The 23,411-nt window shown below is 34.7% G+C and overlaps 1 protein-coding gene across 1 annotated transcript in view; it reads right to left on the reverse strand.

Annotated features, from left to right (window-relative positions):
• Positions 1-1,271: 1,271 nt before the first annotated feature.
• ACTR10 (actin related protein 10) overlaps positions 1,272-23,411 on the reverse strand; it is a 31,349-nt gene continuing 9,209 nt past the window's right edge. The window contains exons 5-13 of the mRNA XM_077122527.1: positions 23,160-23,267; positions 17,804-17,871; positions 17,484-17,563; positions 13,357-13,392; positions 6,797-6,876; positions 6,644-6,717; positions 3,758-3,839; positions 2,595-2,796; positions 1,272-1,471 (exon numbers count right to left, since the gene is read on the reverse strand). Coding sequence (XP_076978642.1) covers positions 1,290-1,471; positions 2,595-2,796; positions 3,758-3,839; positions 6,644-6,717; positions 6,797-6,876; positions 13,357-13,392; positions 17,484-17,563; positions 17,804-17,871; positions 23,160-23,267 — 912 coding nt within the window. The 3' untranslated portion in view covers positions 1,272-1,289. The remainder of the gene's footprint in view (positions 1,472-2,594; positions 2,797-3,757; positions 3,840-6,643; positions 6,718-6,796; positions 6,877-13,356; positions 13,393-17,483; positions 17,564-17,803; positions 17,872-23,159; positions 23,268-23,411) is intronic.

Consider the following 23,411-nt stretch of genomic DNA (forward strand, 5'->3'; position numbering starts at 1 on the left):
GGCTATTCTGGAGGCTACTCTTAGGCAAGCTTCAGCTAGGCACTGCTAATTGCTACGGTTTGCCAAACCCCAACTAAAATCATTCCTGTTAACCCTAAAGAACATCCTGAGCTTTATGAGATTCTATAAAAATTTCAGAAGCTAAGATTAATTTCCATAAACTTACAACCTCCTGATGGGTTCCTAGGCCAGATAAGTCTTGAAATCCAGAGGGCCAGCCTCTCCAAGAACATCAACTAGTTCCATCCCCCATCCCATATTATCGACACCCCTCCTCAACATGAAGAGTTAGAAAGGGCAGAACCCAAATAACCCTAAAGATTGTGAGAAGGATCAAAGGAGAAAGAGGAATTATAACAGAGAAGACAGGATTTAACAAATGAGTATGACTGCTGAAAGACTGCACTGCTATTTCTTTTAGTCTCCAGTGTCTTGGAGCAGCTAGAAGGAAAAACCTGAACCTGTGGAGCTGTAACTCATGCCAAACTCTGAAATCTGTTCTATAACTACTTGTTACAAAGTACTTCGAAATGCATTGCCTTTCTGTATATGTTATGTTTCACAGAAAATGTTAAAAAGAAAAAAAGACAGCGCGTATTTCAGTGAACCCTTGCCCTGAAAAGATTAAAACACAAAAGAGAAGATTAATGACAGTATGATACATGTTTATAAAGCAGGTATAAGTTTGCATAAAAGTTGTAGCTTTTTTTTAGAAATGTAGAATTGTTCATAAAAGAAACTATGCTATCAAACATTCTCAGTCCAAAGGGTGAAATATATTTCTATCCATGTAAATAAAGTTTTCCTAGAAAAGAAGCATTATTCTAACAGATATATATATACCAAAACAAATACTTAAAAAAAAATGGCCCATAGTAATATTTGAGATAACTGGTTATAGTAATATTGTTTTTTCTAAATGAAATAAGTACTGAATATAATAAAATTAATGGAGTTTTCAATGCCCAGGAAGGATTATATGAACTGCAGAAGGACAATTCTATTATTATTCTTGAAAATTGGACTATGTAATAAATTTTCAAAATTAAACTGCTTTACTGTATTTTATTGATATAAATACAACAAAACTCATAAGTATCAGCTACCATTTTACCATTACACAAAAGAAACAAAGTAAAAAGAATTAAATATTAATACAAAGAAGAAATATAGAAATGCTTTCACTTCTACTAGAGTTGTTCATAACAAAGCATCCTACATACTTTTACAATTTGCTTGTATTTGATTAAATATTTTAAATCAAGCAAAGCTGGATTTTAATTAAACTTTTATTTCTCAGTAGAAAATGCTCTCTTCATCAGAGGTGGTTGAGCTTTCCCAACATCAAACATCATTTCCAAAGGTGGGTTATTTAGAGAACACCAATCTGGTATACGGCCCGTCTGATTATAATATTCCTTTGAGACTGATCGGCTCCCAAGTATGTCTTGCAGTGCTCCAAAAATAGCCCCTGTGTGGCAAAAAAAAATTTTTTTACAGCTAGAATGAAAACTTTTACCAGACAACTTTACATACACATATATCAATTTCATTATATGACAAGAGTGGACTGTTAAAATTCAGCAATGTATAACTATACTCTCTAAATTAATTCCTTTTTATTTGGAATAAAAAGCCACAAGTCTTAATCTGGCCTTTAGCAGACTGTAATGAAAATGAAAACAAATATTACTGTACCTAAAAACAGGGGAAGCAGAGTAAGGTGGAAGGCATTTTCAACTTTGAGTAAAAACAATTAATAAGACCCTTAATTTCCTCTTCTTAACTCTTCATTAAGTAAATCAATAAATAAAATAGCACTGCAAAACCAAATTTTAAAAAATCCATTTGTCTTGGTTTAAAAACACACTGTGTGGGAGACCCAGGTTCAATTCCTGGCCCGTGCACAACCCAACCCACTCACTAAAATAAAAGTACAGTGACCAAGTTCTACAACAAATATACAACATTCATTTAAAATCTCAATACTTCGCTTTTCTCTCAATGTATGATCCTGACACTCACTAGCTCTAACTTCTACTACATGTTCCTTACACTAATGATATAAAAAAAGTCAGTTTTTCTTCTTAATCACAACATATACAAATGTACAAACACACGACTTTATCCCTTCAAAACAGTCACTTTATTAGGCTATTTGCTTATTTCAGTGAAACTATCATTACTTAAAACATTCAATGAATTCATTCACAAAACAAAGTGTAACTATAAATAAGACCGATTTTAACATGTGGTTCATAAATTAGCTTTAGAAAGAATTAAAACAAATGTTATTAGTAAGGGTAGTAAGACTTGAATAAATTTATAGCTTTCACTATTCTGAGGACTGACTTTAATTGGATGAAGAAGTTAACTTAAAAACACAGCCAAGAGAAACAGGTACATAATTCTGAAAATTAATATAATTTAAGAAAAAGTCAGTGTTGAAAGAAATTATTTAATAATTCTGTTGGTTCATCAAATGGGAAATTTGGAACACTGAATTCTCTATTCAAATATATTAATATATTCATTACTAATGCCATTCAGGAACCAATTACTATATAATAGTTACATTTTAAATTTATTCTTACCTCCCAACCAGGCCACACAATTAGCCTTTGCAGGTGGAGTATGAATTCTGAATGTCTTGGTGCCGAGAATTTTTTTATATTTTGGTTTCTCTATCAAATACCTTATTTCTGCAAGCAATCTGTGAAGAAATCCTGGCAACATAGAAGTGCCACCTATAATTACCAAATTCTCTGCTAGCTGCTTCCTGGTGTCTATTGGGCACTGTCATTAAAAAGAAAGACAAAAGAACTTATCCTTAACCATATAAATAATTGACTGGATTCAAGAAAATACTTAAAACCACATTTCAGAACATATCTATACAGTACATGATCATTTGTACTACAAAAAGCCTGTAGCAAAGTTTCTTTAACAACTGAGGTTTTCAAATACAAAATAACCACCATAATAACATTAACATATGTTTATATAAAACTTTAAAGATTTTAGAGTATTTTACAATCTAATGTTAAAGAATGTTAAATTTCAGTGGGCATTTGTGACTTTTCATTTTCAGGGTAGAAGGACTGACTTCGGCAAAGAGCATAAGAAAAATAAATGACTTTTCTTTTGTAGTAAGGAAAGAACGTGGAAACATAATTTTCCTAACAATGTGATCTTCACATAATTTATAAATCCAGAGCCAGTTGTTGAGTGGGAGGATAATACTCACAGAAAAATTATGTTTCCACTTCACTTCTCTCTAAGAATTAGGAATGGATAAAGTTCTCTACTTTGTTTTGTAGAGATGTTATGTGTTTATAATAGTCCCCAAGCAGAGCTCTAGAAGGAGACAATATTTTGGGGGTAGTGTTATGTCACTTGGAGTTCTATGATTCTGTAGCCATTAAACAAAAAACATATTACTATATGCCCTGCAGAATTTAAAATTTTATACGATACAAATTGCATTTGAAGGAACCACAAGCCACACTAAGTACAAAATAAAAATCTGGATACGGCTGCTTTGAGGAAAAAGCATGACATGTCCATGGCAGTCATTATTCCTTGGTTTTGAAATGTCTTGGATACTTTGTCTCAGTGTCAAAGTAAAACTCATTAACTATAAAATTTAACATAAACATTAAAAATGTAACTAATGGCTAAAACAAAAATAAAAAGCACTTTAAATTTTTTTAAATGGCTATAGTAATAAAATGAAGTGGTTTACAAAATAAAATACCTGCATAAGCGAATCCAATATTAAAGTGGCAACTGACTTCTCTTCGTTATCTTGTTCAAAAAGAATTTCTACAACCGAATCTCTAATGAGATTAAAAATAAAGAGTAATTTTTTGGCATCACAAAATATGATACAGAATATACTAATAGTTCTACTGATAGAATGTTTTTAAGTACTGTACTATTTCAATGCAGAGTAATTGTTAAGACACAGGGTGTTCCCACTGATAAAACAGAAGAAAAATGGTACACGCTTCACGGGAACATGCTTCACATGTGAGGATTCAATGAGTTAATAGAAACAGTGCCTGGCACACACCAGACAGTCCATAAGTAAACTACTATTATTATGTTTAGATTTACAAATATTCGGTATTAGTTATACCTCCCCAAACCCAATAATTGACAGGAAAGACAATCCATAACAGTTAATAAGATTCAACAAGCAAATCAGTTAATACTACAAGAAGTTTAAAAACAAAATGAAACAAAAACCCAGCATTTCTTTGTTTTTAAAAATAATACATGGCAAGGACTGCTAGTTGTCTACCAAATATCCATTTTCTCATTCTTTCTCAAATTAGAACCCCACGTTTGAGTAGCACAGGGAAGATCCCTGCGGTGATGAAATAGCTCTGTATCTTGATGTGATCATACAAATCTATATATGATAAAATTACATAGAACTATACATACACTGTATACCAATGCAAATTTCCTGGCTTTGGTATTGCACTATAGTTATTTATAATTATGTAAGATGTAAATAAACACTGGAGAAGCCACTCTGGAAGGCAGTTTGGCCGGTCCTCAGGAAGCTAAGCATACAATTGCCATATTATTAGGTAACCGCACTATTATGTATATACTTAGAAAAACTGAAAGCAGGGACACGACCAATGTTTATAGCAGCATTATTCACAATTGTCAGTAGATGGAAACAGCCCACATGTCCATCAGCTGATGAGTGGATAAACAAACTCTAACATTCCATTGTATATACACATAATGGAATATTATGCAATCGTAAGATAAAGCGAAGTCCTGATGCATGCAACAACATGGATGAACCTTGAGGGCATTATGTTAAGCAAAATAAACCAGAAACAAAAGGACAAATATTGTACAGTTTCACTAATATGAACTAATTGATAGTTAAATTTGAGAGCACAGGTTATTAGGAGATAAAAAGAGGGTAACGATTGGACAATTGATGCTTAAGGAGTATATAATGTTTAAAAAGGCTGATTGTAAACATTCAGAAATAGATACCACAATACTGTGTTTTGTTAGCATAATACTCTAAGTATAATGAACAAAGCTAAGTGTGAGTATGTTTGAAAGAGGAAGGCTAGGGGCATGTATATGACTAGAAGAAAAGCTAGAGGATAAAAACTGGGATGGTATAACAGTGAAACCTACAGTGGACAATGACAGTGGTTAACTGTAAAAATATATGAAAGGTTTTACATGACCTAGGACAAATGAATGTCACTATTACAAGGTGTGTAAAATGGGATGGTAAATGGGAAAAATACAATTAATGCAAAGTAAGGCTATAGTTAGCAGTAACATTGTAATCTTTCATTCATTATAACAAAGGCTCTTGTGTCAAGGTTAAATGTCAATAATAGGGGGGTATAAGAGGAGGGTATGGGATTTTTTTTTTCCTTTCTTTTCTGAAGAAATAGGAATGTTCTCATATAGACTGTGGTGGCGAATATATAACTACATGACCCAATTTTTAATTAACAACCATCTATTGGTCCTGTGTCTAATGAGGATTCAATAGGAATAAAAAAAAGTCTTAGTAAGCAATTGTTTGGAATGTGAAAGATACTGGCTTCCTTTATTCCTAATGTATTTCCCTACTATTTAGTAACCAAAAGTTCAATATTAGTTGAATTTCTTTAAACATTTATTTTCTTCTCTTATTCTGGGCTACACCAAACAATCAGGAGAAAATTTAAAATAGTAATTTAATGAATATAACTCAAATAAGAAATAAAAATGACATAAAAGTAACTACCAAAAAGTGTTACATTCTTTTTTATTCTCCCAACCTATGATCTTTAACTTTTGTATATTTATGGTAACCCTTTTAACATTTCAACCTTTATATTACCTCAATACCTAACAGGCTCCTTGATATGTTACACACAGTAATTCTTTTCTATGCATCTTTTGATCTTATATTTCACAGATGAATCTTCTACAATGCAAATTTTATAAAACTAAAATATAAACGAAGATTGTACTGTTATGAAAGTCCTTAATTATAACTTATAATGCAGCATCAAACAACATGATATAATTAATTAGGTGAATTACTAACGTGTACTAAAGACTGAGGTTATTTCGAACAGGGCAATTCTTTCTAAAGAGACAAAGTTTTAGATCAGGAGCCAGTAAATTATGGGTTTTGTACCAAATCCAGCCAAGTGCCTGCTTTTGTAAAGAAAGTTTTATTGGAGCACAGCAACGCTTATTTATTTACATATTATCTAAGGCTGATTTTGCTCTACAACTGAAGAGCTGAGCTGTTGCAAAAAGATCACATGGCCCACCAAGGCAAAATATTTATTATCTGGCCAGTTACAGAAAGTCTTCAGACTTCTGTTTTAAAAAATCATATTTCCTGCTCTATCTCAAAGAATAATTAGTTTCATTAATTACTTTTCAATTACTCTGATGAGCAGGAAAGAATTTTTAAGTTTTAAAAAATTTAAAAAGTTGAATAACAAAATTAATTAAGAATGAAGAGGCTTAATGAAAACCACCATGAGTATTAAATAAGCAGTACAGAATTAAAAGTTTATATAAATATTTTTTAAAAGCCAAAAATTTGTTTTTGTACATTATATTGCATAAAAAATTAATTTCTAACCTGATTGATCCAAGGACATGTAAAATCTTCTCTCCATCTAATGGGTAGTCAACATTTGGGGGTGGTGTGGGACGCTGAAATAAAATATCATAAGCTTAAGTCTACACATGTTATAACCTCCAAAAAAAGAAAATACATTTCTTTTCAACTTACCTCAGTATTCCCATCAATGTTAAATTTTGCTGCTTGGATATTCAGACCACGCTTCAGATCACTTACAAAGCAAGTGCGCACTTAAAAGAAATGAGGAAAAGGGGGGCTTTGTTATGGTTTATGATTAATTGCCTCAAGTCAACTTATTCAAGAAAACATGCTAATCATCATTCTATGGATTTTATAAGCTCCACTGGTGTCTTTATAGTTGGTGTGCCAGTCTGAATCTTGTATACCCCAAAAAAGCTTTAATCTTCATTCAATATTGCTGGATTGGAGCTTTTGATTATTCATGGTGACGTGACCCACCCAATTGTGGGTGGTAACTTCTGATTAAATGGTTTCCACAGAGATGGTGTCTCCACCCATTCAAGGTGGGGTTGCTTGCTGGAGCTCTTTAAGAGGCAATCATTTTGGAAAAAGCTACAGAGGATTTTGGAGAAGAAGAAGGAAAATGCCCCTGGGGGTGCTTTGTGAAACAAGAAGCTGGGAGAGAAAGCAAGCAGAGGCCATGTTCACTATTTGCCTTTTCAGTTGAAAGAAACTGTGATTTTCATCAACTTTCTGGAACCAAGGTATCTTTCCCTGGATGCCTTAGATTAGACATTTCTTTTTTTTAGGGAAATTAATTATTTACTGGAAGCCTTTGTTGTGCCAGGGCTTTGAGTACAGTGCAGTGAGGTTAGGAGAACAGACTTGAACTCCATCACGCAAATAAAAGCATGTTCCAGAGGCGCAGATGAGATCCATTCCCTGACTCTGGCCATGCGGATCTGAGTGGGTGGCAGTGGTCACAAAAAGGGGTAGCGAGGGCATGTTTCTGACCTGGCGTGAATCTCCTGGGAGGATGTGCAGCTGTCCGGGGAGCCTTCTACTGCTATCCTTGCTCCTGGCCACCAAGGCCAAAGGCCAAAGACATGTTCGGTTCTCTAAATCCCACACTTACGTGGCAGGAACCCTGGGTGATGCATAATTTGGTAAATCTTGAGGACATGTGACAAAGGAAGCCAACATGATGGAAACCTCTGAGGGCTGGTGGGACAGGAGGCTTGTGGTGCTAGTGACTTATTTCTTTTCTTTTTTTATTAATTAAAAAAAATTAACAACAAACAAAAACATTAACATATCATTCCATTCTACATATACAATCAGTAATTCTTAATATCATCATAGTTGCATATTCATCATTTCTTAGAACATTTGCATCGATACAGAAAAAGAAATAAAAAGACGAGAAATAGAAATAAAACGATAACAGAAAAAAATTATACATACCATACCCCTTACCCCTCACTTTCATTTATCACTAGCATTTCAAACTAAATTTATTTTAACATTTGTTCCCCCTATTACTTATTTTTATTCCATATGTTCTACTCATCTGTTGATATGGTAGATAAAAGGAGCATCAGACACAAGGTTTTCACAATCACACAGTCACATTGTGAAAGCTGTATCATTGTTTAATCACCATCAAGAAACATGGCTACTGGAACACAGCTCTACATTTTCAGGCAGTTCCCTCCAGCCTACATCTTGAACAACAAGGTGATATCTACTTAATGCGTAAGAATAACTTCCAGGATAACCTCTGGACTCTGTTTGGAATCTCTCAGCCATTGACACTTAGTCTCATTTCAATCTTCCCCCTTTTGGTCGAGAAGGTTCTCTCAATCCCTTGATGTTAATTCTCAGCTCATTCTAGGATCCCTGTCCCACGTTGCCAGGAGGGTCCAACCCCCTGGGAGTCATGTCCCACACAGAGAGGGGGAGGGTGGTGAGATTGCTCGACGTGTTGGCTGGAGAGAGAGGCCACATCTGAGCAACAAAAGAGGCTCTCTTGGGGGTGACTCTTAGGCCTAAATTTTAAGTAGACTTGACCTATCCTTTGTGGAGTTAAGTTTCACATGAACAAACCCCAAGACTGGGGGCTCAGCCTACAGCTTTGGTTGTCCACACTGCTTGTGAGAATATCAAGAATTCAACTTGGGGAAGCTGAATTTCTCCCTACTCTCACCATTCCCCGAAGGGGGATTTGCAAATACTTTTCCATTCACTGACCGAATCACTCTGGGATTCATCGGGGAGATTAGACATTTCTATAGCCTTGCTTTAGTTGGGAGATTTTCACGGACTTAGAACTGTGGATTTGCAACTTAATAAATCCCCCCTTTTAAAAGCCATTCTGTTTCTGGTATATCACATTCTAGCAGCTTGTAAACTAGAACAGTTGCCCTGTGATAATTTATTTACAAAATAAATATGTTGTCTTCAATCACTGAAGAGTCACAAGACATAGTTTAATACGTGTGCACCTTCTGTAAAATGAAAATTAAAAAAAACTACCTTTAAAGAAACTATTATGTTGTTTGATATCTCCTGTATAAAGTGTCCTATATCAAAAATAAATGTTAGCATCATGAAAATGTAGCTATTCTAACTGAACAGTATTTTTCTTTGAACCAGATTAATTTCTCTCTCTGATTCTTTTTTATTTTAATTGGTCAGAACACAAAGCTAAATTCTGTTCCAGTGGTATTAACTTAGTTTAGGGATTTTAGCAGGATATTTTGTACTTCCCTGGCACACCCCAACATAACCATTTTCCTTCTACTATAACACCTTTTTTTTTTCTTTCGAATATTTACTCGTCTAATGAGCCTTTCTGTTGCAAAATACCTTTTATAATATGCGCTTCAAATATTTTCAGAAACAAGCAAGGAATACATACATTTTTAATTTTTTTTATCTCACCAACACTGAATGTCTGTTTTTCAAATTTCTGCCAATTTTATATATTTCCCCAACTAATGGGAAAATTAAACCTCTTTTCACAAGTTGGAGGGTATTATGAAAAGATACAATCCAAAAGAAAGATAGATGATAAAGATTGAGATGGTATAATCTAGGAATGCCTAGAGTGTGTAATGATAGTGACTAAATGTACAAATTTAAAAAATGTTTTTGCATGAGGAAGAACAAAAGAATGTCATTACTGCAGTGTGCTGAAAATAGATGGCAATTAATATTTTAAAATTTCAACTTATGTGTGAGAATAAAGCAAAAAATGTTTATTTGGTACAAATTCATACTTTGACTAATGCATCTCCTAATATAACTTATGTAGGTAGCTGGTTGAACACCTTTAAGTACATGGAACTTTGTATAGGACATGAGATTCTGTTGGTTTGTCCAGGTGATGTCCTGATGAATCCCAGAGTGATTTGATCAGTGAGTGGAAAAGTATTTGCAAAGTCCCCTTCGGAGAATCATGAGAACGGGGAAAACTCAACTTCCCCAAGTTGAATTCTTGATATTCTCACAAGCAGTGTGGGCAACCAAAGCTATAGGCTGAGCCCCCAGTCTTGGGGTTTGTTCATATGAAATTAACCCCACAGGGGATACGTCAGAATTAAAATTAGGCCTAAGAGTCACCCCCAAGAGAGCCTCTTTTGTTGCTCATATGTGGCCTCTGTCTCCAGCCAACACAACAAGCAATCTCACCACCCTCCCCCTGTCTACGTGGGACATGACTCCCAGGGGTATGGATCTTCCTGGCAACGTGGGACAGAAATCCCAGAATAAGCTGAGACCCAGCATCAAGAGATTGAGAAAACCTTCTCGACCAAAAGGGGGGAGAGTGAAATGAGACAAAGTGGCAATGGTTGAGAGATTCCAAACAGAGTTGAGAGGTTATCCTGGAGGTTATTCTTACGCATTAAGTAGATATCACCTTGTTAACCAAGATGTAATAGAGAGGCTGGAGGGAACTGCCTGAAAATGTAGAGCTGTGTTCCAGTAGCCATGTGTCTTGATGATGATTGTATAATGATATAGCTTTCACAATGTGACTGTGTGATTGTGAAAACCTTGTGTCTGATACTCCTTTTATCTACCTTGTTGACGGATGAACATATGGAATAAAAATAAATAATAGGGGGAACAAATGTTAAAATAAATTTAGTTTGAAATGCTAGTGATCAATGAAAGCGAGGGGTAAGGGGTATGGTATGTAAAAATTTTTTTTTTCTGTTTTTGTTTTATTTTTCTGTTGTCTTTTTATTTCTTTTTCTGAATTGGTGCAAATGTTCTGGGAAATGATCATGATGATGAATATGCAACTATGTGATGATATTGTGGATTGCTGAGTGTATGTGTTGGGAATGTTTGTGTTTTTTGTAATTTTTTTAAATTAATAAAAAAAAGATACAATCCAAACAGTTTACAGTAGCTATATCATGTGGCATAACCCTAGAAAAGGGAAAAGGAACTATTAATTTTACTTGCAATATTTTTATATTATTTAAGCTGTTGCAATAAATATGTACAAATGACTGAAATTTTACAATAATTGAAAAGATTTTAGGTAATTATACCACATATGAAAGTAATTTTATGAAAAGCAAGATGTGGTGTGCAGCTCTAACTCCACCCCTACCTGCGTGACACTAAATAAATAGTTTAACATTTCAGAGCCCCAAAAGTACTACATTATTATCTCCAAAATCCATTATTGTCTAATTCTTTCTTAAATATTCTAAAATATTAATTTTACACGGCACTGTAAGTCCTGAAGAACATGAAGTAATGTTTTCAATTCTTTTTCTTCTAGTGAAACAAAATACCAGAAAACCCAATTTGAACATTATCATAAAAACGAACTCTACTGTGCTATATGTGTATAACCTGGTATTTCCCTGGAACTCTGGCTACCTGCGTGACACCTAAGACTCAGAGCTGGAGTTCTGTAGCTTTGAGAGTCAGCATTACTACATAAGACAATTGTTAAAGAAACCGAAAAACAGATCAGGCTTCAATTAGAGATATCAATGAACCCGATCTGATTGGGACTAAGATAAATCAGAAAACAGGGTAAAGGATAACAGTGTCTGTATTTCAGAACTTCACCTAGTGTGTGAGACCAAAGGAAGAGAGCTCTATTAGGTCCAAAACCTCAATTTTCTATTGCACATAATCTAACTCAGTCTGTCTGGTTCGTTCATTTAAACAACCCAAACACATGGAGCCCAGAATGGTAATGAAGGCTTATAATTGTGAATAGCTTAATATAACACCTAGATACATCCCAGAGTATGTTGGGCAGATAATTAAAAAGTAGGCAAAGTACCTTGAGGGACTAAAGAAAAAATATGGAACAATTAAACTTTCCCGCTGGGGAAAGCCCTGATACTTTTTCAAACACTAAGAACTCCCAAGTTAATAGCCAAGCCCTTGATCTGGAGGCTTGCTTTTATGAAACTTAGTTCTGTAGTGTAGAAACTAAGCCTACCTATAATTATGTCTAAGAGGTACTTCCAGAGACCCCCTTCTGTTGCTCTCTAAGCCTAACTCTGCAAGGAAAATCATTACCCTCCCCACTATTTGGGACATGACATCCAGAAGCACGAGTCTCTCTGGCAACATGGGACATGAACCCCAAGGATGAGACTGGCCCTGGTACTGTGGGATCAACAACACCTACCTGACCAAAAGGGGAAGAAGAAATGCAACAAAATAAGCTATCAGAGGATAAGAGAGTTGGCAGGCTATTCTGGAGGCTACTCGTATGCAAGCTTCAGCTAGATACTGCTAATTGCCACAGTTTGCCAAGCCCCATTTAACATCAATCCTGTTAACCCTAAAGAACACACAGGGCTCTATCTGAGATTCTATATAAGTTGCACGCACTATGTTTACTTTTCAAAACCCTACAACTTTCAGATGGGTTCCTAGGCCAGATAAGTCTTGAAACCCAGAGGGGCCAGTTTCTTCAATAACATCAACCAGTTCCATCTCCCTATCCCTTACTGTCGACACCCCTTCCCAACATGAAAAAGTTAGAACGGACATAACCCAAATATCTCTAAAGTTTGGGAGAAGGATCAAAGGAGAAGGAGGAGTACAAAGAGGAAATAGGATTTAATAAATGATTATGACTATGGAATCATCATATTGACATTTCTTTTTAGTCTCTAATGTCTTAGAGCAGCTAGAAGGAAAAATCTTAAATTGTGAAACTATAACACATACCAAACTTCGAAATCTACTCTGTAACTACTTATTAAAATGCACTTTGAAATTTATTGCTTTTTTGAATATATATTTCAAATAAAAAAATGCAATCTATTAAAATAGAATATGTCTTATCAAAGTAAATCCAAAATACTTTGGGCCCACTTCTAAAATTTCTGAATAGTCAGCAAAGGGATTAACCTTACAAAAATTGTGTAGAGAAAAACTAGACAGGGAAAGACTATACAAGATCAAACCAGTGGCACTCTATTATTTCATACCGTACAAACTACTGGTTCTCTAGTAATCCTGTACATTCCAGTTATAATTGAGAAGTAACTTTAATAACACATAATGAATATGCTAAAAGTTTCCATAAGCCTGAAAAAAATAAAAAATTTAATTGCACGATTCCACTGTCTAAATATTATTAGGTAATGTATTATAAATATATTCTGTGTCTGTATAAATATTTAGAAACATATGCCTTCCAAACTAACATTTAACAATAAAAAGGACAAAAATGGGAACTTAGAATAAAGCTTTACCTTTAATGTCTTCTAAGATACCTTCTGGAATTGAACCTAAAACACAAATTTTATTTAGAATTATAGAATATCAATCATAAATACAAACAGCCTATTAATTGCACTCAATGCCATTTTCCATTTCAGCAAAATTTTAAAAACTATCACCACTAAAATTATTTTAAAAGCCACATAGAAAAATTAGCTTTTCTTTTATGGGAAAAAAACTTCATTATTCAACACCAAGCCAAAGCACAGAAACTGAAGTCAGATGTGTACAAAGTGCTGCAGGATTTCAAATACACATACATTTTATAAAAGACCTTTAACGTTGGAGAGCCGGGTTCGATTCCCAGAGCCTACCTATGCCAAAAAAGAAAAAAGAAAAAAAAACAAAAGCACTTTAAAATACAGAATAATGTGCAATAAATAAAATTGACCAAGAAAACCTTTTACAAATAAAAAGAGATCTGCTGGTTATCTTACAGTAAAGTACTTAGAAGAATTGTAAGGCTTAAAGATGAGTTAAGTTTCTTTTACAAAAAGTGGTGCTCCAAGTTTGTCTATCTTTCCTATAATAACAAATGGCTATCAGGAGTATGCTAACATATATATGTTTTTTCAAAAAGGATTACATGCAGCTTTTAATCTTTTCCTCCCAGGTAAAATGGCATTTTAAAAAAGGAGTGAGAAGGTACCTATTCAAAGAAACCCATGGAAAGCATTGTTATGTGATCTTGTAAACTCTCTCATTCGAGTTAGGCTTAGAAATAAAATTTTCCAAGTTAAATTAAGTATCTTCTAAACTAAGAATTTTTAACCCATTGTTAAATATATAAAAATATTCTGATTGCTCTGTAAGAACAAATTATATATGTCATGGAAGACAGAAATTTATAGCTGAAAATGAACCATGATTTAATAAGCATGATCATTTACTTCTTCCACCTGGATTTACACATCTTGTCAGCTATATCTTTAAGATATGACTGCCACTGAAGCTAAAAAAAAAAAATTTATAAAATGTTAAGAAATGATTTTAAAAAAATTAACAAGGCATATTTAAGAACACTGCTTTTAAGAGGAGTAATTTCTCTTTTGCTATTTAATAAGATTTTCGAAATGTTTGTTTTTTTACCTTCAATATCTCATCCTTTCCAAATTCTTACTTCTGCATATTTCATTATACAGGAAAATAGTACAAACATCTCTATTGAAGGCCAAGTTCAAATTTTTTACCAGTGTGGACAGTGTCTGATCAAAAAGGCTTGGAAACACCTATCCTTAAGTATTAAGATTTATCTCACAAGAGGATAAAAATATCCATAAAGCTTTAAACTTGGCTACAAACAGATGAGAGAAATGTAACTGGATCATATGAGCCTACAATTTAAAAATAAGTGCTAAAAATCTTTTCTATAACTTTTTTTTTTGGGGGGGGGGGGCATGCATGGTTCAGGAATCAAACCCAGGTCTCCCACATAAAAGGCAAGCATTCTACCACTGAACCACCTGTGCACCCAACATGCCATAACTTTTATGAGCTCTTTAGGAATTTTCAAATAAAAATTCCAGCATGTGACAAAGATATTTGGTAACATTATATCAGTTTTCTTTGGGCAACAGGTAAGACAGGCTTGAAAACAAAGCTTTTATTTGAACTAGTAATAGATGCTGCTATGGGAAAGGGCAACTTAATCTCAGTGAATAATTGCAACTATGTTAAGCTTTACAAATGAGGAATGGAAAGGAAGCATTCATCCACTCTGGTTCTGAAAAATTGTATTTAAATGCCAGATCATTTAAGAGAATAATAAGCAAAGCATTTTGGTATAAAATTTAAATATTTTAAACTGTACTCTTCAAGTCAATGTACTCAGTTTACCCTTTCTAAATGATAACTTACTATAGCATTTACATTTTTTAAAACTATATCCTAAACAATAAATTAAAGAGACTCATTCAAAATATACTTATGGATTCTAAATAATAAATTAAAGAGACTCATTCAAAAGGCAAGTCTAAACTCCTAAAAACCTGCTTTTCTTCTTTCCAACATTTATTCAGGGCCAAGGTACAAGTCCTCTAGGTGCTATAGATTAAAAAATAAGACAGTGATCCTCAAAAGCTACTGGGGTAAACAGACAAATTAACAGGGAAATGAGCACATGTCATGATATATGCTATAATAAATGCTTTTGAAGACTTAACAGAGAGAGAAACAATTTATTCCACTTAGGCAAGATGAGGAAGTCTTCACAATTAAGATGGTATTTCAGCAGGATTAAAAACCCAACTAGGGGCCGGCCATGGTGGCTAAGTGGCAGTGTTCTCACCTGCCACGCTGAAGACCTGGGTTTGATTCCCAGTGCCTGCCCATGCAAAACAAAACAAAACAAAACAAAACCCCAACTAGGTAAAGAAAAACATCTCAGATAAAGAAATAGAATAAATGAAGGCACATGGCTGTGGAATTGACTCACAGTGCCTGGAAGACTGTAAGAAATTAACTGTAGTTGAAATAAGGTACAAAGGGTAATTACTGAGTTACATCAAGAAGCCAGATTATAAAGAAACATGGATATCAAACACCTAATTTGAATTTTACCTTGCAAGAACTAGCAAATATTCTTAAGCAAAAGTGGAATGTAATCAGATTTGTTTTATGAAAAGTTATTATTCCTGACAATAGTGTGAAATACACTGCATCAGTCCTGTGTTAATGCAAGCAAGAAATAATGAGGGCCTACCAAAAGGAGGAAGAGAGAAATGAGACAAGATAATGTTTCAGTGGCTGAGAGATTTCAGAGTTGAGAGGTTATCCTGGAGATTATTCTTATGTATTCTACAGACATCCTCTTTTAGTTTATGGTGTATTGAAATGGTTAGAAGGAAATACTTGAAACTGGTGAACTGTGTTCCAGTAGCCTCGATTCTTGAAGACAACTGTATAACTATATAACTTTTGCAGTGTGATTGTATGTCTGATGCTCCTTTTATACAGAGTATGAACAGATGAGTAAAAAAAAGAAGGATGGGGTGCACAGGTGGGGCAGTGGTAGAATGCTTGCCTTCCCGACGGGAAACCTAGGTTCAATTCCTGGACCATGCACCACTCTCTAGTCCCCGCTAAAAAAAAGGATAAAAATTAAATAAATGATAGGGGAGGGTAAAAAATTGAATAGACTGAATGGTCAATGAGAGGGAGAGGAAGGGGCATGGGATGTATGAGTTTTTCCTTTTTATTTCTTTTCCTGGAGTAATGCAAATGCTCTAAAAATGATCATAATAATGAATACATAATTATGTGATGATATTGTGAGCCACTGACTGTGTACTATGGTTGGACTGTATATGGTGACGAATTCTCAATAAAAATATTTTTAAAAAAGGAATAATGAAGGCCTAGATTAAAACAATGTCTTTGCAGATTTATAATGACGTGGAATAAGAAAAAGAAAGGTAAACTTGAGAGAGATTTTTGTCATATAAGAAAGTATTTGATAATGCTCGGTTCTCTAAAATGGTAAATTAGAAGGCTGTTGTTATCTTTAGCTAAGAATGACTAGCTAAATAAATATGGGGAAAGAGATAATGCGTTCACCTTTGGAAGTCTTTTGAGCGGCCTACATAGCACCCTGATGTTTTTATCTATAACAACGAGTTGTAACTAGGAATATCAAGTAAGAAAAAAGGTCAGGCCCAGTGATATATTTGGTAGTCAAGAGCATGTAGATGTAGCAGAAACCCTGGGAATAGATGAAATCCCCTTTAAAAAGCCAGGAGGATCAAAGAAGAAACACAAAACAGATCCCCAGGAGACCAAAGAGAAAAGGAAAGAACAAAGGAAAGTGAGAAAGAATATTCAGAGAATAGAACACCAGAAAGGAAGAGAGTCTTGAAAACTAAAAGAGAGAGAATATAAAAAAGTATATGGAGATTCACAATGCCAAAAGTTCTAAAAGGATGGATGACTGAATTACAGATTTGGTGATGGACAGCACACTGGCAACGTCACAACCAGAGAGGTAGCATCAGAGTGGCAGGGAGGGAAAAGAGAATAACTATCCAAAGAAGCACAGAGTGAAGGGTAAGTTGAAGAAATGAAAAGAGGGTGTAAATCACTCAAACTGCTCAAAATGATTTACCCATCACTGAAGGAAGACTCTGTTCTTTAGCAGCACTTGTGTCAACAGTACATTGTTCCAGCAGCTGAGCTTCCAACTCCCTAAAATTAAAAAAGGTTACTGGAATTAAAATACTGCACTGATTTCCCTGTCTTAGTTGGGATACTACATAATAGATTACGACACTTTCCTTAAACGACTAATACACTCAAGGAAATGGAAAAAGGAATTAATACAAATTAAGTGTCTATCTTGTAAGCACTTTATTGATTATAGTGAAAAAATAGCACCTGTTTTTGTGGCACAGGCAAAGAAAATGTCTTAAATTCCAAGGAACTTACTTGTGAAGAGCTTTTCCTCCTAGGGGGAGTGCACCCCAACAATTCAGTACTGGGATTCCTTCATATATCTATAGAGTTGTCAAGGATATTACCAGTTAGGAGAAAGATATGTTCTTGGTGTTATGCTCACCTTCTGGAATGTTGTCCTATATCAGCTTTTGGTGATAAATTCTTACTTATTTTTGAAGGAGTTACAGAAAAATCAAAGAATAAGTCTTCACCTTTTTCTAAAGAAAACAGGTTAAAAATACATATACATATGATTTATTAGTTAGAGCTTGGATTTTCAATGAAGTGGCTACTAGCCATGTGTGGCTAGTAAGCACCTGAAGTGTAGCTAGTCTGAATTGAGCTGTGCTCTAAGAATTTTCTATATACCAAAGCTAGAAGATGTAGTATGAAAAAAACTAAATATCTCATAATTTTTTGTATTAATTATGTGTTGAAATGATAGTATTTTGACTATCTGGATTAAATAATATATATTAAGATTAATTTCATCTCTTTCATTTGTACTTTTTAAAATGTGGATTGTAGAAATGTTTAAATTACATGTGGCATGCATTACATTTCTATAGTATAGCAGAGTTAGAGGATGGTGGAGATTATTGGGTAGTGAGTTTGCTACCTTATTTTACATACTGTTTTGATTGGTGTTTTATAAAGTACAATATTTATAAAAGAAGGAAATAAACACACTGGTTACGAGCATGGGCTTTGGATATACGGGTTCATATTCTGGCTATATGCTTATATGAACTTGGGTTGACTACCTATCCCAATTTTCAATTTTCTCATTTACATATGAGAATGATATTTACGTTGCAGGGTTGTTGTGAGAACTAAATACAGCGAACCTTATAAAAATAAGAAAGTAATGGCCTAATTTAGTTCCTTAGGAGCTAATGTTTTTTTTTTAATTAATTAATTTTTTTTTTACTTTTTTTATTGTATAGTATAACATATATACAAAGCAAAGAAATAAAAAAGCAATAGTTTTGAAAGTACTCTTCAAAAAGTAGTTACAGGACAGATCCTAGAGTCTGTCATGGGCTACCATACAATCCTCTCTTAGTTTTCCTTCTAGCTGCTCCAGAATATAGGAGGCTAGAAGGCTTAAATACTTCTTATCATCACATTCAACATTTTTTCTTTTTTTGTGAAAAATAACATATATACAAAAAGGCTATACAATTCAAAGCACAGCATCACAATTAGTTGTAGAACGTATTTCAGACTTTGACACGGGTTACAATTTCACAATTTTAGGTTTTTACTTCTAGCTGCTCTAAAATACTGGAGACCAAAGGAGATATAAATTAAATGATTCAACATTTATATTCATTTGTTAAATCCTATCTTCTATGTATAATTCCACTATCACCTTTGATCTCTCCATCACTCTCTTCGGGGTTGTCAAAATCTAAATTTTGATTTAGAATCAAAAATTCTAAATTCTTTATATTGGAGGGGTTTGTCACTAACATGGGGTAGGGAGACAGAACTATTTGATGTTCTGGAGAGGCTGGGCTAGGTTTCAGGTCTTATCTTGCCCAGGGGCCCATCTGGAGGTTGTAGGTTTCTGGAAAGTTCCTCTACTGCCAGGAACCCTTGTGGAATCTTATATATTGCCCTAGGTGTTCTTTAGGATTGGCTGGAATGGTCCTGGTTGGAGGTTGGCAGGTTATGATATGTAGCAAGGTCTACCTGAAGCTTGCATAAGAGCAACTTCCAGACTAGCCTCTAGAGTCTATCTGAACTCTCTCTGCCACGGATAGTTCAGTAATTACACTTCTTTTCCCCCTTTTGGTCAGGATGGAATTGTTGATCCCACGGTACCAGGTCTGGATTCATCCATGGGAATCATCTCCCACATCGCCAGGGAGACTGTTACCCCCGTATGTCATGTCCCACGCAGTGGGGAGGGCAATGATTTCACTTGCAGAGTTTGGCTTAGAGAGACTGAGGCCATATCTAAGTAACAACAGAGGTCCTCCTGAAGTAACTCTTAGGCATGCCTATAGGTAGTAGTCTAAGCTTCTCCGCCACTATATAAGCTTCCAATAGGCATGGCCTATTGATTTGGGTATCCCTAAAGTTTGACACAGTATCAGGGGATTCCCTGATGGTAAGGTTTAATAGTTCCATAGTCTTTCTTCTGACCCTCAGGGGACTTTGCAAATACTTTTATTTATTTATTTTTTTGCCAATACTTTTTGATTATCTGCTTAGTATACTCTAGGATGTTTTCATGCATTACAATAATCTATACAGGATTAAATGATCTCTTTCTTATTCTGGGTGCCCTATGTTTCAGTTGTTCAAATGAGCTATACAGATAGGTTGAATCAGATTATGCACTATAGAAAATTTCAGTTCCAGATCAAATAAACCTTTCTTCCACTGGTCTCAAAGAGTACGTGTGGTTCTAAAATATAGACAGTCTTCCTTTACCCTATGTTCTGAACTACTTTAACCCCAATCTGCTTGGCTTTGTTCTTATCTCTAAACATCAGGGTATATATAAAACAGCCTCTCAAGATCCAGAAATAATAATCACCACTGCGGACTTAATGTGTCTGCTCTATAAGCTTGCAGTCTAGGCCTGTTTTCTTATAAGCATTTTCTAAAGGTGACCATACCATTTTGTTCTTTTGTTTCTGGCTTATTCTGTATCACTAAATGACCCACATGTTCATTCACATTGTTGCACACCTCATGACTTTGTTTCTTTTTGTAGCACAACCTTCGTCATAAGTATACACCATCGTTCACCAATCTACTTCTCCATCAGTGCATACTTCAGCTGTCTGCATTTATCAGGTATCTTGCAATGGGCCCAAAGTCCACAGCAGCAACATTCTCTATTTTAGATAATTTCATTGTTCCCAAGAGACAAAAAAACCAATAAACACACCCTCACCAAAGAGGAAATCTAAACCTCCTCTTAACTCTTGTCCCTCCCCCCATCATTTACCTCTGCTGTTGCTGTGGTAGGACTAATTGTTTCCTTTTGAACACAGCTCATAGCATATAATACCAATATTCCCCCTGTACCCCAGACTATCTTCTGTATTATAAGCCTCTGATTATAACATTATGCTGCTCATAAAAGTGGAATCATGCAGTATCTATCCACTGTGTGTGGCTAATTTCACTCAGCACTATGTCCTCAAGGCTCACCCATCTTGTCATGTTCTTCAGGACATCATTTCGTCTTACTGCTGCATAATATTCCATTGTACGTATATACCACATTTTGTTGGTCCACTTGTCTGTTGATGGGCATTTGGTTGGTTTCCATCTTTTGGCAATTATGAATAATGCTGCTATGAACATCGGTTTGAAAATCTGTTTGTCATTGCTTTCAGTTCTTCTGGGTATATACCAAGTAGTGCTATTGCCGGGTCATAGGGCAACTAGATATTTAGTTTCCTAAGGAACAGTCTTCCATAGTGGCTGCACCGTTATAAATTCGCACCAGCAGTGCATAAGTGTCCCAATTCCTCCACTTTCTCTCCAACATGCATAGTTTCCTGTTTATTTAATAGCAGCCATTCTTATAGGTGTGAGGTAGTATCTCATTGTAGTCTTGATCTGCATTTCCCTTATAGCCAGTGAAAATGAATATCCTTCACGTGCTTTTGAGCTATCTGTATTTGCTCTTCATGTCTTTACCCCATTTTAATCGGATTGTGTTCTTTTGCTGTTGAGTTGTATGATTTCTTTGTATATACAGGAAATCAAACCTTTGTCTGATATGTGATTTCCAAATATTTTCTCCCATTGAGTTGGCTCTCTTCACCTTTCAGAGGTGCAGAAGCATTTGATTTTGAGGCGTTCCCATTTATCTGTTTTTTCTTTTGTTGCTTGTGCTTTGGGTGTAAAATTTAGGAAGCTACCTCCTATTACTAGGCCTTGAAGATGTTTCCCTACATTTCCTTCTAGAAGCTTTATGGTGATAGTTCTTATATTTAGGTGTTTGATCCACTTTGAGTTAATTTTTAGTAGAATGTAAGACAGGAGTCCTCTTTCATTCTCTTGGCTATTGATATCCAGTTCTTCCATGCCCAGTTATTGAAATTGTCCCAGTTCAGAGGATTTGGGGGCCTTGTCTTTGGTGGTCTATTTCTGGAGTCTCAATTCTATTCCATTGGTTAGTGCTTCTGTCTTTGTGCCAGTACCGTGCTGCTTTAACCACTGTGGCTTTATAACAGGCTTTAAAGTCAGAGAGTGTTAATCCTCCCACTTTGTTCTTCTTTTTTTAGGATTCTTTTAGCTATTCCGGGACTCTTTCCCTTCCAGATGAATTTGGTAATTAGCTCTTCCAAATTTTCAAGTAGGTTGTTGGAATTTTGATTGGTACCACATTGAATCTGTAGATCAATCTGGGGAGAACTGACATCTTAACTATATTTTGCCTTTCTATCCATGAGCAGGGAATGATTTTTCCACCTATTTAGAGCTCCTTTGATTTCATTTAGTAGTGTTATGTAGTTTTCTGTGTACAAGTCCTTTACATCCCTACTTAAGTTCATTCCTAAGTACTTGATTCTTTTAGTTGCTATTTTGAATGGATTTTTTTCCTTAACTGACTTCTCAGCTAGGTCATTGCACATGTATAGAAATGTTACTGATTTTTGCACTAAATAATTTTATATCCCGCCACCTTGCTGAATTTGTTTATTAGCTCAAGTAACTTTGATGCAAATTTCTCAGGATCTCCCAAATACAGTCTCATATCAGGTAATCAGTTTTTTTTCCTAACGTTTTTAAATTGGAAGAACATATATACAAAACAGCAATGAATTTAACTTGAGTTTTGATTTCCTTCCCCATGAACATTTTTTCTAGTAAATCAAATATACATACTTAGAATCTCAAAATTATAAGAGATTTCATGCATTCAACCTCTTTTTCAATGATATAATGTTCTCAATAACATCTCTAAGAGACTTTTACCTATATTCTGTTTAAATGTTTCTAAACATTTCCAGTTTATAACCAGTAATTCTATGGGACAGCTTAAATTATTAGGAAGCTCTTCTTTATGATGAATGATAAAAAAACACAGCACTTACTGAACAAATTACTATGCGCTAGGTACTGTGCTAAACCTGAACGTAATATTCATTAGTCTGATTTCCAGAGTATATATGGGGACCAAATCATAATAATTATTTATACAGTAAGTAAATTTAAATTTTACAATCCTGTGACCTTTTTCTACTCATAATTCTTGTCTTACATGGTAACCCAAATAGTTTGACAGAATACAAAACAAGTGTAATAAACTAAATTATTGTAGTTAAAATGAATAAAAACTGTAAAATTGAATGACTACTAAAGAAGATACAGGTAGTACCAGGCTTTCCCTATATCCACAATCCAGGACCATGGCAGAATTAATCCCAAGTGTCAGAAGAGCCATTAGATGACTTGGAGCGAGCAAGACAGACGGAACCTGGAAAACAAGAACAAAACCAAAACCACAACAAAATCGGACTGTCAGTATTTGTGTCTCCCTCATATTTCATGTCACATTTGTAAAAAGTTCACAGGGTCAGTATATTTGCTTAAATTATGATGTCTTTTCAACCATTTTATA

The sequence above is a fragment of the Tamandua tetradactyla genome, chromosome 12, assembly GCF_023851605.1.
Source record: "Tamandua tetradactyla isolate mTamTet1 chromosome 12, mTamTet1.pri, whole genome shotgun sequence".
NCBI classification, from domain to species: domain Eukaryota; kingdom Metazoa; phylum Chordata; class Mammalia; order Pilosa; family Myrmecophagidae; genus Tamandua; species Tamandua tetradactyla.